This window comes from Olea europaea, chromosome 2 (genome assembly GCF_002742605.1).
Source record: "Olea europaea var. sylvestris chromosome 2, O_europaea_v1, whole genome shotgun sequence".
In the NCBI taxonomy this organism is placed as follows: Eukaryota; Viridiplantae; Streptophyta; class Magnoliopsida; order Lamiales; family Oleaceae; genus Olea; species Olea europaea.
The window spans coordinates 1,761,208-1,774,172 of NC_036238.1; the positions used below are offsets into that span (position 1 = coordinate 1,761,208).

General features: G+C 33.7%; 1 protein-coding gene across 2 annotated transcripts; it reads right to left on the reverse strand.

Moving 5' to 3' along the window:
* Nucleotides 1–9,207: 9,207 nt before the first annotated feature.
* Nucleotides 9,208–11,677, reverse strand: LOC111408511 (protein NEN4-like). 2 transcript variants are annotated; one of them, XM_023038258.1, is made up of 6 exons: nt 11,190–11,677; nt 10,705–10,751; nt 10,542–10,605; nt 9,866–9,943; nt 9,598–9,753; nt 9,208–9,456 (listed from the first exon to the last, which is right to left on the reverse strand). In XM_023038258.1, the coding sequence occupies exons 1-5, from the start codon at nt 11,652–11,654 to the stop codon at nt 9,619–9,621; spliced, it is 789 nt and encodes a 262-aa protein (XP_022894026.1). In that variant the 5' UTR covers nt 11,655–11,677; the 3' UTR covers nt 9,208–9,456; nt 9,598–9,618. The 2 variants fall into 2 exon arrangements, with proteins under 2 accessions (XP_022894026.1, XP_022894028.1); XM_023038260.1 differs by lacking the exons at nt 10,542–10,605; nt 10,705–10,751.
* Between the last annotated feature and the right edge of the window lie 1,288 nt (nt 11,678–12,965).

Here is a 12,965-nt window from a genome sequence, read left to right on the forward strand (position 1 = left end):
AGGGGGGGGGGGGGGGGGGGGGGGGGAAGAGTGGATGAAATAACGTCATAGAAATCTCACTTTTTCTTTCTTTCTTTCAAAATGAAAATACTTTGAAAAGACTCCAATGATATTCAAATGACAAGAAAAGATTGAGGGTGACGAGGGGAGCAAATTAGTTAGGAGATCTTTGGCATTTTTCCTCTTTTTAGCAAGTTTTTCAATTGAAATTCGTTCATTGACTTGTTGGAATATTGTGGAATCTATTATACCCATAAATTATGTGGTATACACGTGACAAAGGAAGATCCACATTGATCGACCTGACATCGGCTATTGAATTGATTGGACTCATTTAAGTAAACAATTGCATATGGAGCTCAGCCCATCTCACTAAATCACTTGACCCATTTATATTCTAAGGTATTTTTCTAATTCTAATCAAATTTCCTCCCCCTCTCTTGTATTCATATTTGTCTTGTCTGGCTGTTGATTTGATCGTTGGAGTGTAAACGGTGGCTGAACCTTTTTCTCGACCATTGACCTTTGCCTTCTAACGGGGTACTCAGTATGCAAGTCATGTCTACATGGAGGGGACGTGATCGGATTCTGTTAGCACAATTTTTGGAGGGTCAACAGAATCCTCACCTGAGATTAAATCCGTTCTCTTTATTTCTTAATCTCTATGATTGTCTTACCAATAAAAATTAAACACGTGATTATAAATATACAATGTTAAAATTTTAGCAGGAAATTTCAACTTTGAAGAAAAATATAAAAAAAAATATATCACACTAAAATTTTTGACACTTTAAAAAAATATATGACACTAAGATTTTGACACTTTAAAATTTTGACACCCTTCTTAACAGCTTCTCACAATAGGGGGTGAGGAGAGAAATTTTTTGTCTTTTTTAATTCATATGGATCCTACTTGAGTTCCAACTCATGTGAGAGTCTGTCAAGCATTTTGTCAATTGGTAAAGTAGATAATTCTTCAAAATTACAATGATATATTAAAGTTTGATTGATGGGACAATGAGACAAGGAAATAGAAACCGTAGATCTGGACCTTTCTTCTTCCTTTTGGTGGATTCAATATTTACTTTTTTTTAATCTTGGTAATTTTGACGTCATATTTGGGTTGTGTTCTGAGCCAGCGTCGGATCCGAGATTTTTCAAACTTGAGCTGGATTCTAAAGTCGAGCCATCAAATTGTGCTGTACACTCCATTTTTTTATTTTTATGTTTTTTACTTCATAAGGGTCTTCCGGAAAGTTAGAAATTATATAAAAGTCATTGTTAGCAATTAGCGTGCACATTAACACAAAGAACAACACAATTTTTTTCGTACATCTTGCAAACAAATTGTAAAAAAGTACAAAGTCAACTTTTTTAGAACAAATATACATAAGGTTTAAAAAATAAGGATAGGTGTTAAGCATGTGTTGCTAGAGGTGCTTCAAAACAAAGGGCATTCCAATTGCAGCCGCTAGGGTAGGGTCGTATCCCAAATTTGATGTCAAGAAAATTTAAGAATGTCTTTTTTTAAGGAGTTTTTGAGAGCAATAAGAAATCAGACAATTTTCTAGGATTAAATGAACATTTCTCTTTCATATTGAATCCTCGAAGGTGTGCTTACTTGGTGTCAAATCAGCTCGACACTTAAATTTTGGACAAGTCTTTAAAGAAGAAAAGATGTGAGAGGAACGAAGATACGAGAACAAAAGTAAGAATATAGCAGAAAAATTGATTTAATTTAATTTAATTTAATACTTGTTAAATAATTCTCTAAAAGTTCTAAATCTAGAAAGGCATCAATTCTATTCATTTAAGATTTCCTGACACACTTCAAGTGAACTCTGTAAATACAAAATTCTAACTTTCGTCAGACAATTACCGAAACTATTAAGCCACTAGAAAATAAATGAACGATTAGTTGAATAGTTATACTTTAGTTAGAAAAAAAATGAATTATTATTTCTTAAGTAGTGAATTACTAATTGTACATTGTACAATATGTTCAACCTAAAATGGTGCTTAACTTTGGAAACAAATTCAAGAAAGCAAAACTCAAAAAGGTGATGATGAAGATAAAAAAGATATCGGGTTATTAGTGAAGGAGATTGAGAAATGGAAGAAACATGAAATGGAAACAAGAGAATATATACGGTAGTGATGAGGCTTTACAACTCGTGAGCCGATTTCTAATTTTTCATTTTTCTTTTCACTTTCTCTCACATATTTTTGTTGATCTAATTTTAGACATGATTTGTTTATGTACTCATAACATGGAATTTGAGAATTATGTTATACCAAGGACAATTGTTGGGGATGCCCAATTTTTACATGGTTTAGAATGTATGATCAAGTTAGAATAGAGTATAAGTTTTTCTATTTCTTTAAAATCTTCGAGCCCAACTTGTATGATATGGTAAACTCTTTAGACAAAAATGTAATTATAAAAAAGTTTTAAAAGTCAAAGAGTCAATTAGTAGGTTGTGTAGATGAACTAGGAGTTCTTGAGTTTATTTATGGAACAAGGAGAAAAAGTTGCCAGAATTATGTTAATCTGTCGCCAAATTGATGCTCAAGCGCTCAAAACAGTGAAGTTGCCACTGGCCTATTGTTCGAGCAACGCACCTAGTGTTAGCCTAGTGCTTGAGCGGCAGTGTTAATCGAAAAACCGCAATTCGCAATTTTCAAGAGTTCAATCTATCATATACTACCCCAAAACCGCTAAACTATAGAAACCCAAGCCCCACTTCATGAAAATATTGGTTGAACATTGTTTTGTAAGAGAGATCACATCCTACACATTTTACATACAATTCAATCTTCCATTGATTCAACCAAATCATTGAAAACATCAAATTCACATAATCAAAACACCAAAATCCATATTTTCATAAAATCTGTCAGGGTTCTAAAGATCAAGGATGGTGATTGGAGTTTTGGTTAGAGAAGAACAGATTCGTTCTTGGTGATCCACATAAATGCCTTGGTGATTCTAGTCAGAAGGTCAAAGAGTACTAAAGTTAGTCGAGTTTAGATTGTACTATAAGTCAATTCATTTGTAGTGGATTCTTACTAACTTGTGTCCGAAGCTTAGTGTACATAATTTGTGTACATAGGGGTGTCCATACCCCTAACATGGGATGGGATCTGCGTGAGATGGTCCCCACCCCATGTGAGGGGTGTGGACACCCCTATGCACATAAATTATGTACACCAAGACTTTTTCGGAGTTTTTTTTTTATTATCTCGCAAGGGGTTTTCTTTGTCATCAATTTTGTGATGTTATTTACTTTTCTGCAATTTATCAACTGTGACAATTCAACTTAGGATAGTATTGCATGTGAATTCATTTGAATTAATTAATAATTGTGACTTGTTACTTTTATTAATTGGAAAATTCAAATTTAGCATAAAAAACCTATTCACCCCTCTAGATGTTAGTTGTGTTGAACATTGTTAGTCCAATTGGTATTAGAGCTCAGGTTTTGGCGGTTCTTGGGAGGGCCAAATTGGTTATTAAAGCGAGGTTTGAACAAGGTTGATTGTTTTGGGATGGTGAGTATGAAATTTTATATTCCACTTTCGACCGCAACACTATTTTTTGTTATGGAAGATTTTTGTTTGGACGCTAGAGGGGAATCAACATAAGTAGTTGTGATCTTGTTCCTCGTGGGAATAATTCAAGCAAATTTGTTAACTCGAATTGGGTTATTTATGAATTTAATGATTTTGTTGTTCATGGTGATTCAAGCAAGTTCGGTGCCCAAGGTAATTCTGCTCGTAAGCAGTAATTGGATTCAGTTCACAGTATGTAGTTGAGTATGCTTGAAGAGACATGGTGAAGGAGGTGGAGTAATTTGGTGGAGTGTTTTGTTTGGTGAATTTTGTTCAAGTTGAAGAGTTAAGTTCTATTCTTTGTAGTGAAATTCATTTCACGATAGAGTTTGTTAGAATTGGGGACCCGAATTCTTGTTGAGTATTAGATTGAAATTATTGTTGGTGGAGTATTGTGTGTTGATAGTAAACTTGAAGATGTTTTGAAGGAGTCCAAGGTGACTTTGACTCCTATTTCATATCAAATTTTCCATTATTGGTTTTACCCATTGTATTGGAATTTCAACTTATATTAAACTCTTCATGTATTAATTCTCCTAGTATGTTATGGATTCTTTGATTATAAATATATGTTGTATAACACATATTGGAATTGATCAATGGTTTTCTCAAATTTGGATATCTACGTAAATCTTGGTTTCTTTATGATCAATTATTATCATATTGTTCATATTAGTCTTGTCGTTATTATTTGGTCCAATTCTCAATTTGTGTGCATGCGGTTTGTATTTGCATCGTTTTAAGTTCGTTTGACATTTTGTCTTGATTTCATATGTATGGCATGGCATGCCTTTGCATCATTTGGAGTGTATATTGCTTATTTGCCTCATTTCACACACATTTATACATTTCATTAGTTAGAACTCATCGAGGAATATAGCATCAATAGTTGGCATCTATTGATATGTTAGTATTGTAAACTTGTCACAGATATCGCCTAAAAGAGTAGGGACTGCTGCCCAAACATTGACTACTTCGATCAATTATAGTCGATCTAGATTCATTTCTTCTACTACCCAGGATATTTTTCAATCCCAGTTTTCCTTGCGTCCTGCTTTGGTGGAGCGTAAGATAATAATTTCTGATCTTTCTCTCGACCTTGCTGCCATCTTTACTTCACGTGGATGTTAGCCTTTACTTGTTAAGTTGTCTTCCCCCAGTCTCCTTGTCCAAGAATCTATGCTAATATTCACAATATTAGCGGGTCGAGATTTAAGGTCTTTATTCGATGTAAGACACTAAAGATCAATCTTGACGTCATATCCGTCATTATTCACATTCACTGGGTTATTCATCCTTTGTTCCCTTATTTGTTTGCTGAGACTCTTCTTTCTGATTCTCTTGTTAGATAGTCACTTTTTAACAGCCTCTTACGAGAGGGTTCGACTAGGATCTATACTGAATCCCTTTTTACTGATCGACAGATATTGTTGCACATTATGTACATAAATTTGTGGCCTGTTTTCCATAACTCTTCACTAATTATGGATAAGGCAAGATTTCTATATGCACTTTTGCATGACGATTCTAGACATTCTTTCTTTCTTCTGCCATAAGATAATGCATATCTTTTGGAAGACTGGCATTAAGATTGTTCTTCCATATGCCTGTTTGATTTATCGTCTTTTGACGAGTCTTAGGGCTAGTTTTTCGGATGGGACTACATGGAGAGTTTCCCGGCCTATTGGCAAGACTACATTTCACAGAGTAGGTCAACGTTCCTTCAAATTATGTTCCTTTTAATCCGGAAGTGCCAATTGATCCAATTGTGCCACCTGATCCTATTGGTGATCTACATTCTGTTGATCCTTCTGATATTCCACATTCATCCCGTTCTCATATTTCTACTTCCACCCCTGATATTTCATCGTTTTCAAGCTTTACTCCTATTCCACTATCCTTTACTGATCCTATTCCACCATCCTTTTATGTTTTCCTTGACCTTTCTATGGTTCTCATGAGACAGACGTCTGTCATGATCGAGCAATAGGTTCGTATGATAGCTAAGATTACCCCATTGTGTCCACTACAGAGTGCCACTCAATAGAGTTTGCTACACTTCGAGGTACGGCTAGCTACCTTCAAAGAGGAGTCAAATGGATCAATTAACATTGGGATGACGGTGATGAGTCTATGAGGCTACTGTTGTAGATGATGCCATTGATTAGTTGATTGGTATTCCCTTAACATTTGTGGGGAATAAGTAGTATACTTTGATAGCAATATATTTTAGATACATTATGGGCTGCATTTATGGGATATTGACACATTTTAAGATGTATATGATATTTTCTGCTTAACTTGATTAAGTTTTGATGTTTTGTGATATCGATGTTTGTTTTGTTGATTTATTTACATTGATTTTGCATCTTAATTTAATTAGCACGATTATAAGCTTACTGACATCTATCTTAGCCACTTGTTTTTCTTTACTGTTTCACGTGCTTTTATACTTGGTATTTGAGTTGTTGATTTCAGTAAATGTTTAATAAGAAAAAGCAAGCTATTGTTAAGTCAATTGGTTTTGGATAGATTAGAATGGTTGTCTTTGATTTGTAATACGTGTTTTTATCACAAAATGTCAAAGGGAGATCTTATTAGGTTTTATAGTTATTGGCAATCTTTAGACGAAAATATAGTTATAAAAGATTTTAAGAAGTCAAAGAGTCAATAGTAGGTTGTATAGATGAACTAGGAGTCATTGAGTACGTTTAAAGAACAATAAGAAAAAGTTGTCGAAATTATGAGCGCTCAAAATAGTGAAGCTGCCGCTCATCTGCCCTCAACTAGCGTTAGCCTAGTGCTTGAGCGATGATGTTATTTGGGAAACCATAGTTCGTGATTTCAAGGGTTTTACCCATAGTTATTAGACTCGACTCGATGGTCGATTCGAAAAAATCGTCGGATCAACGGGTCAATGATTCAATCGGTGGATCGGCAATTATATATATATATATATATATATTATTTCACTCACAATAAACAACTAAGGACCAATGTTGCCATGATGGTCTTAGAGATATAATATCTCCTTTGTTGCCATTGTTTGAATCAAGGCTCTAGCAAATTTGTAAGTAAATTTTTTCTTTAATTTAATAACCATCCGGTTCATACATTGAACTGGATCCAGTTTCACTTAAAATCGTCTGGTTCGAACGATTGATTAGTGGTTTAAATAGTTTCTAATTGGTTCATACGCTTAATTGATTAATTAAATCACCCGGGCTGGACCAAGATCCAGTTGATCGGTTCCCGATCTGGACCGATCGGTCCAGTCCGATTTTAATAACTAGGTTTTATTTTTCATATACTACCTCAAAATATCTATATTATAAATACCCAAGCCCCACTTCGTAAAAAAGGCTGGTTGAACATTGTTTGTAAGAGAGATCACATCCTACGCACTATTCAATCTTCTATTGATCCAACTGAATCATTCAAATCACCAAAACCCATACTTCTATATAATCTGTTGGAGTTCTAAAGATTAAGAAAGGTGACCGGAGTTCTAATTAGAGAAAAGTGAGTGAGACAATTCCAGAACGCAGGAGCTAGAGCAAGAGTATACAATTCTGGGATGCCTTGGTGATTACAGTCAGAAGGTCAGAGAGTACTAGAGTTGTCGAGTTCGTACCATACTATAAATCAATTTGTTTATAGTTGATTCTTATTGGCTTGGGCTCGAAATTTTTTATTGTACGAGGGGTTTTCTCCTTCATCAATTTTGTGGTGTTATTTACTTTAAGTAATTTATTAACTATGGCAATTTCAACTTAGCATAGTATTGTATATGAATTTATCTAGATTAATTAATAATTATGGCTTGTTGCTTTTATTAATTGGTGAATTTATAAAACACCTATTTGCCCTCTCAAGTGTTATTTAGATTGGATTTCGTTATTTCAATCTGCGAGTCCAACCAGGCGCGGAGCCAGCACCCGGCGAGGGGGTGCAATCGCACGTGCTGGCTCCATCGGAATCTTGAGAACCACCTAATAGCAATCGCCAATCAGGCCGTTGCAAAAGTTGCAGAGCCAGCCAGAGTCTGGAGAAGAAGTGAAAAAGACGAGGATGAAAGCGAAGAGCCTTTTTTTCGATTTGGGCTTCAGTGAAGTGAATGCGAGTAATTGTTGGGCCTCTTTTTTTGTTTAGCCCAATAAACAAATGGTCCAATTTATCAACTATTTTCAACCGTGTAGCCAAGAATCCAAAATTCTTTCCTTCTGCCCAATTCCCAAATCGTGGATGCCTAAGTGCCAATTGTCAAATGCTTTTCCTTCCTCCTCCTTTCTCCAATCCACACGACCTAAGGGCTACTGGCAGGTAGACATCATTGAAAAAGAGGCAGCATTGACAACAACACAAGGAAGAGGAGTTGCCGGAGCCAAGTGCCAACGACCGCAGCAGTGCCGAGCCGATTGCCATGAGTGAGTCCGTGAGATCGTGACTACCGCTACCATTTCTAGGCTTCTCCTTTCTGCCTTCTTTGTTCAAGCTGGTGACTCTCTCTTAATTCTCCCTCTTTATTATTTATTTATTTATTTTTGGTTTCGTTCTATTTTGTTTTGGTTACTGCCTACTTGACTTGTAGTTGTTGATGTTGAGTATTGAGTAACTTAATGTTAATTATGTTATAATTTATTGGTTTGGAAATTTATGTTTCCGAATTGTGATTTATGAATTATGATAAATAATTTATGTCTTATGTCTTATGAGTTATGATTATTGATTGGGAATTTATGCTTACGAAGTTATGTTTGCGATATGATAAGTAATTTACATCAAGGTTAATGAGGAATGTTTATTGTTTTGGAAATTTATGTTTACAAAATTATGTTTGCGAATTGTGATTTATTATAAGTAATTTATATTTTAATGAGGAATTATTTATGTTTGGGAATTTATGTTTACGAATTGTGATTTATTATTAGTAATTTATGTTTTAATGAGGTATGATTATTGATTTGGGAATTTATGTATACAAAATTATGTTTTGTGAATTGTGATTTATGATAAGTAATTTATGTTTTAATATGGAATGATTATTGATTTGAGAGTTTATATTTACGAAATTATGTTTGCAAATTGTGATTTGTGATAAGTAATTTATGTTTTATGCGTTATGATTATTGATTTGGGAATTTATGTTTAGGAAATTAGGATAAATGAAAATTTTAATTGGGAAGAACGTTGATTGTTAATTGTCGATTGTCGACGATCAACGGCCAACGGTTGTCGATCGTTGATCATCTTCAAATTTTAATAAACGATCAGACTATTACGATTGTTGATTGTCGATGGTCAACGGTCAACAGTCAACCTCTGCCCTAACTGGACTTCGATTCTAGATTCGCCCCTGAGTCCAACTTGTTTGGCAGGTTACATATTATAATTGATACAAAGGAATAATGTTATAAAATAGTTGAAATTTAAAATTTAAAATTACTCATAAGCCTATATCACATCACACAAACTTTGATGAAATAATATTGGACCACCTCTCGAAAATAAAATATTTAAAAAATGAAAATGAATATAACAACCACCACTATTATAAACAACTATAAATATAAAGAATTGAAAGAAAGTTGTTAGTTATGTAAAATTTTTACAAGATGATCCCAGCTTCAATAATTCTGGAAAAATTGAACTCCCAAATCACAACAAAACCTCTTTGTTGAGTTCAAATTTTTACAATCTTTCCCTTGGACCAATTATAAGCAGAAATTAATTAATTTTCATAAGTACTTATGTTCATCTAAGAAGTGATTGAGAATTCTTCAGCAAATTGTTGATAGGCGCTCCTCTAGCATTGCATAATAGCTTCTTTACTCCTGCTGTCATCTGTCATTTAAACGGCCAACATGTAAATTTTCAATAAATTCTCAAAACAAATGAAAAGAAAATGAAAGATAGAAAATGTTGTCTTTCATGAGACAGAAATGAAAAGTATTAGTCCGCGAATCACAAGAAATTGTTACCTACCTTTCCGAGACTTCCCCTTCCTTATGGAACAGTTCTTTTACACGAAATAGAAGATGATGGAGGTGATTTTCGGCTAGTTTCTTCTCTGCATATCGACTTCCCTTGACTAAATCTTCCTGAAATTTCTGAAGATTTGTTCCATTGGAGGCTAGATTGCTGCCAATATTTAGAATTTTAGATGTTAGCTATAAGTTAATAGTAAAATAAAATTGAAATTACAAAATTTGAAGCAAAATTTCTAGTTAATTAAAAACACACACACGCACACCTGTAGACTTTTGCTTCTTGTTGTTACACCCAAACTGCTGTGCCATTCCGTGTTCAAGGCACTTGGGAGGCTTGATTCCTATCATAGGAACCCATATTAATCACTACATGGTAATTGTTTTTCTTACTATGGTTAACAATTGTCATGGAATCGAGTATCATGCATATTAATCCGTCAAGTTATTGATAATTGTAATAAATTGTAGCATGCATAATCATAAATTTCGAGTAAATGATGAATTTAAAGATCTTTTAAATGGTTGAATTATCTTACTTTCCAAAACTTTGAATTCTGCAATTTTCTTACACTCCAATGGTCCCAATCTCGATCACAATGGAAGAGGATTATTATTCACAATCTTATTTTGTGAGTTTTCCTACCAAAATAGTGATTTTAGGGCCTTTCCAATTTTGGTGATATTTTCCATACGAATTTTCACCATTTTTCTTTCCATCATTCTCTCTCTATCAAATTGTTAGATAAAAGCTAGAGGTTTTATGGGAGTTAAGGTTGGTTATAGGGAGTTGTAGGTTTGAATTTTAAGTTCAAACAACTCCCTCCAACCCTTTTAATGTCTTGTGGATCGTGTCACCTCACATGGACGACCCGTGACCTGTATTTTCCTACAATAATCGAACTATCGTGAAAAATCATATTGAATATGTGTGATCAATACCAAGAATAGGACAGTTGCACAATGCTTCAAGACTTCCAAATTCATTCTTACATCCTCCAAACTCCTAATAGTAACAATAAGAAAATATGTTAGCATTTTTATAAATTGTCATTATATTATATTTTAAATATCATGCCTAGAAATTAATTTCATAAATTTTTACCTATGTTTTTGCTGGCCAAGACCAAAGTAAGCTGCCAATGATGCCATCTATAGAAATGGGAGAAAAGACGATGTAAAGCCCATTAGAATTTAGCCCCTGTTTGACAAACATATTTGAAAATTCATTTTTTTTTTTTTTGCTATGTAATCATTTTTATCCACACATTCACACAATAAAATATTTGCACGTAAACCTAAAAAGTTTCTTTGTTTTTTAATTACATTCTTAAAAAAATCATTATACAAAACTGTATTTTACTCATATAATGGTTGTATTTATACTAACACGGTGAAATGTACATTTTGTCCAAAACCAAAAAAAATAATAAATAAATAAAGGGATTCTAGTAAGATATCTGATAAAAATGTCTCTCAAATTGAGATCTTATTCAAAGAGATTTTAACTTCATATTCATTTTAATACTATTCTATATTGCACAGTTGAGCTTTAACAAAAAACGATATTTGAGGTTTTGATTCACCAACCTTCATATTTCCCGCTCTTCTACCAAATTTCTCAGTCAAGACTCCCAATGAATCAATGATCCCAACAGGGACGGGAGCAGGCCTACCAATCTCAGCAAATGCCTCCCTAATACGAACACAATCAAATCTTTGAATGTTATGACCTGCCCAAATTCTACCATTCAAAATGCTGAAAATCTTGTCCGAAACTTCCTCAAAATACGGCGCATTGGTAACTGCGTCACGTGTTATTCCATCGCATCGAGCTGACCTTGACGCGACAGCGGATAAGTCCCGAGGCCTAATTAGCGTGCAATAGCTCTCGAGCTCCACGAGTTTCTGAGGACAAACAATGATTGCGCCGAACTCTAATACCCTGAACTTCTGCCCAGTTCTGTTCGGCACCGTAGTTTCTAAATCAAAGAACACGATCTCCGCGACTCTTTCATTATACAAACTCGAATTCGAACTTGCCATTTCTGTCATTATTGCATACGATTCGTACGTATGCTCACATGGTGTTATATATAAATAGAGGAAGAGATGAATGCATGGGAAGAACAAGAATATTCTTATACAGTTACTTCTACTACAAGTTAAATTTAGTTTAGATGTTTAGACAAAGGCGTCCTTAGCTTCTTGATTATGTCCTAGGTAAAAGTAATCCCAGGTCGACAAACAACTATTTGGCGTTAGAATAATCACAAATTTGGTTTCTGTCCCAAGTCGCAAAGTTTTAAACGTACTTTTTCCTCAAAAGTTAACAATTTCGTAGCAAAGAAAATTATTCTATTCTCTGTTTGTTTGTCTCACGTTAATGAATACCATAACTAACAAAGTGGGGCACGCATGCAAAGTTGGCAATATTGCACACGTTAACTCTTTGACTTTGAATATGGAAGCTTTGTTTCTTGATTTGAGCAACCATAATTTTTCGACTATGTGCTAAATATATTTAAAATCTTATTTGAAATTTTATTGGATTTACACACCTACTTAAAATGAATTTTTTAAAAAGATTCTGTATTAATTAATAATGAAATTTAAGGTTGTAATTCTATAACAACCTTTCATCAATATAAAAATAAAGGTTTTGTACTACATATGAATGATATTTACAAAAATATAGCATTATACATATCAAATCCACATCGCACATATACAAGAATTATCTTTTATTATTTGAAATATAACTAGAAAATCCAGTCAATACATTAACATCATCGGAGTCTTAGTTAAAATTAAACGAGATTTGTTTGTTTTTAGATAAATAGGGATGGAGGAAGAGGAAAAAATTCGAAAATTTTACAGTGTTTTTTCCAGAAAACTAGATCTGATTTTCTTTGGGAAGTAAAGGAGGGTGTGAACCAATTGATAAAACAGAAGAAATCCCAATGAATGGAAAGGGAAAAAAAAAACACATATATAAATTCCACTTCAATTTACATTGCGAGAAGCTCTAAAAATACTCATCTTATGGAGATTCTTATGTGAAATATTAATGAAAATTAACACAACTCAAAATTCTTATCAAATTTGATCACAACCAATATATACCATTTGGCACCCACTTTTTGAAATAAAAACGAGTGGAATAATGTTTTTTTTTTTAGAGATGAATGGTTGAAAAGAAGAAAAAAATTTCGATTTACGTGTAATATTATTTTAATCATGAAAGATTGCGATTGAAAATAGAAAAAAGAAAAATGAAATAAAATTTAATAGGGGTCAAACGGGGCTTTTAAATTCCCTTTACTTGTAGATAGTGCGTGCTAGATATGCCGATTGTGTATCGCC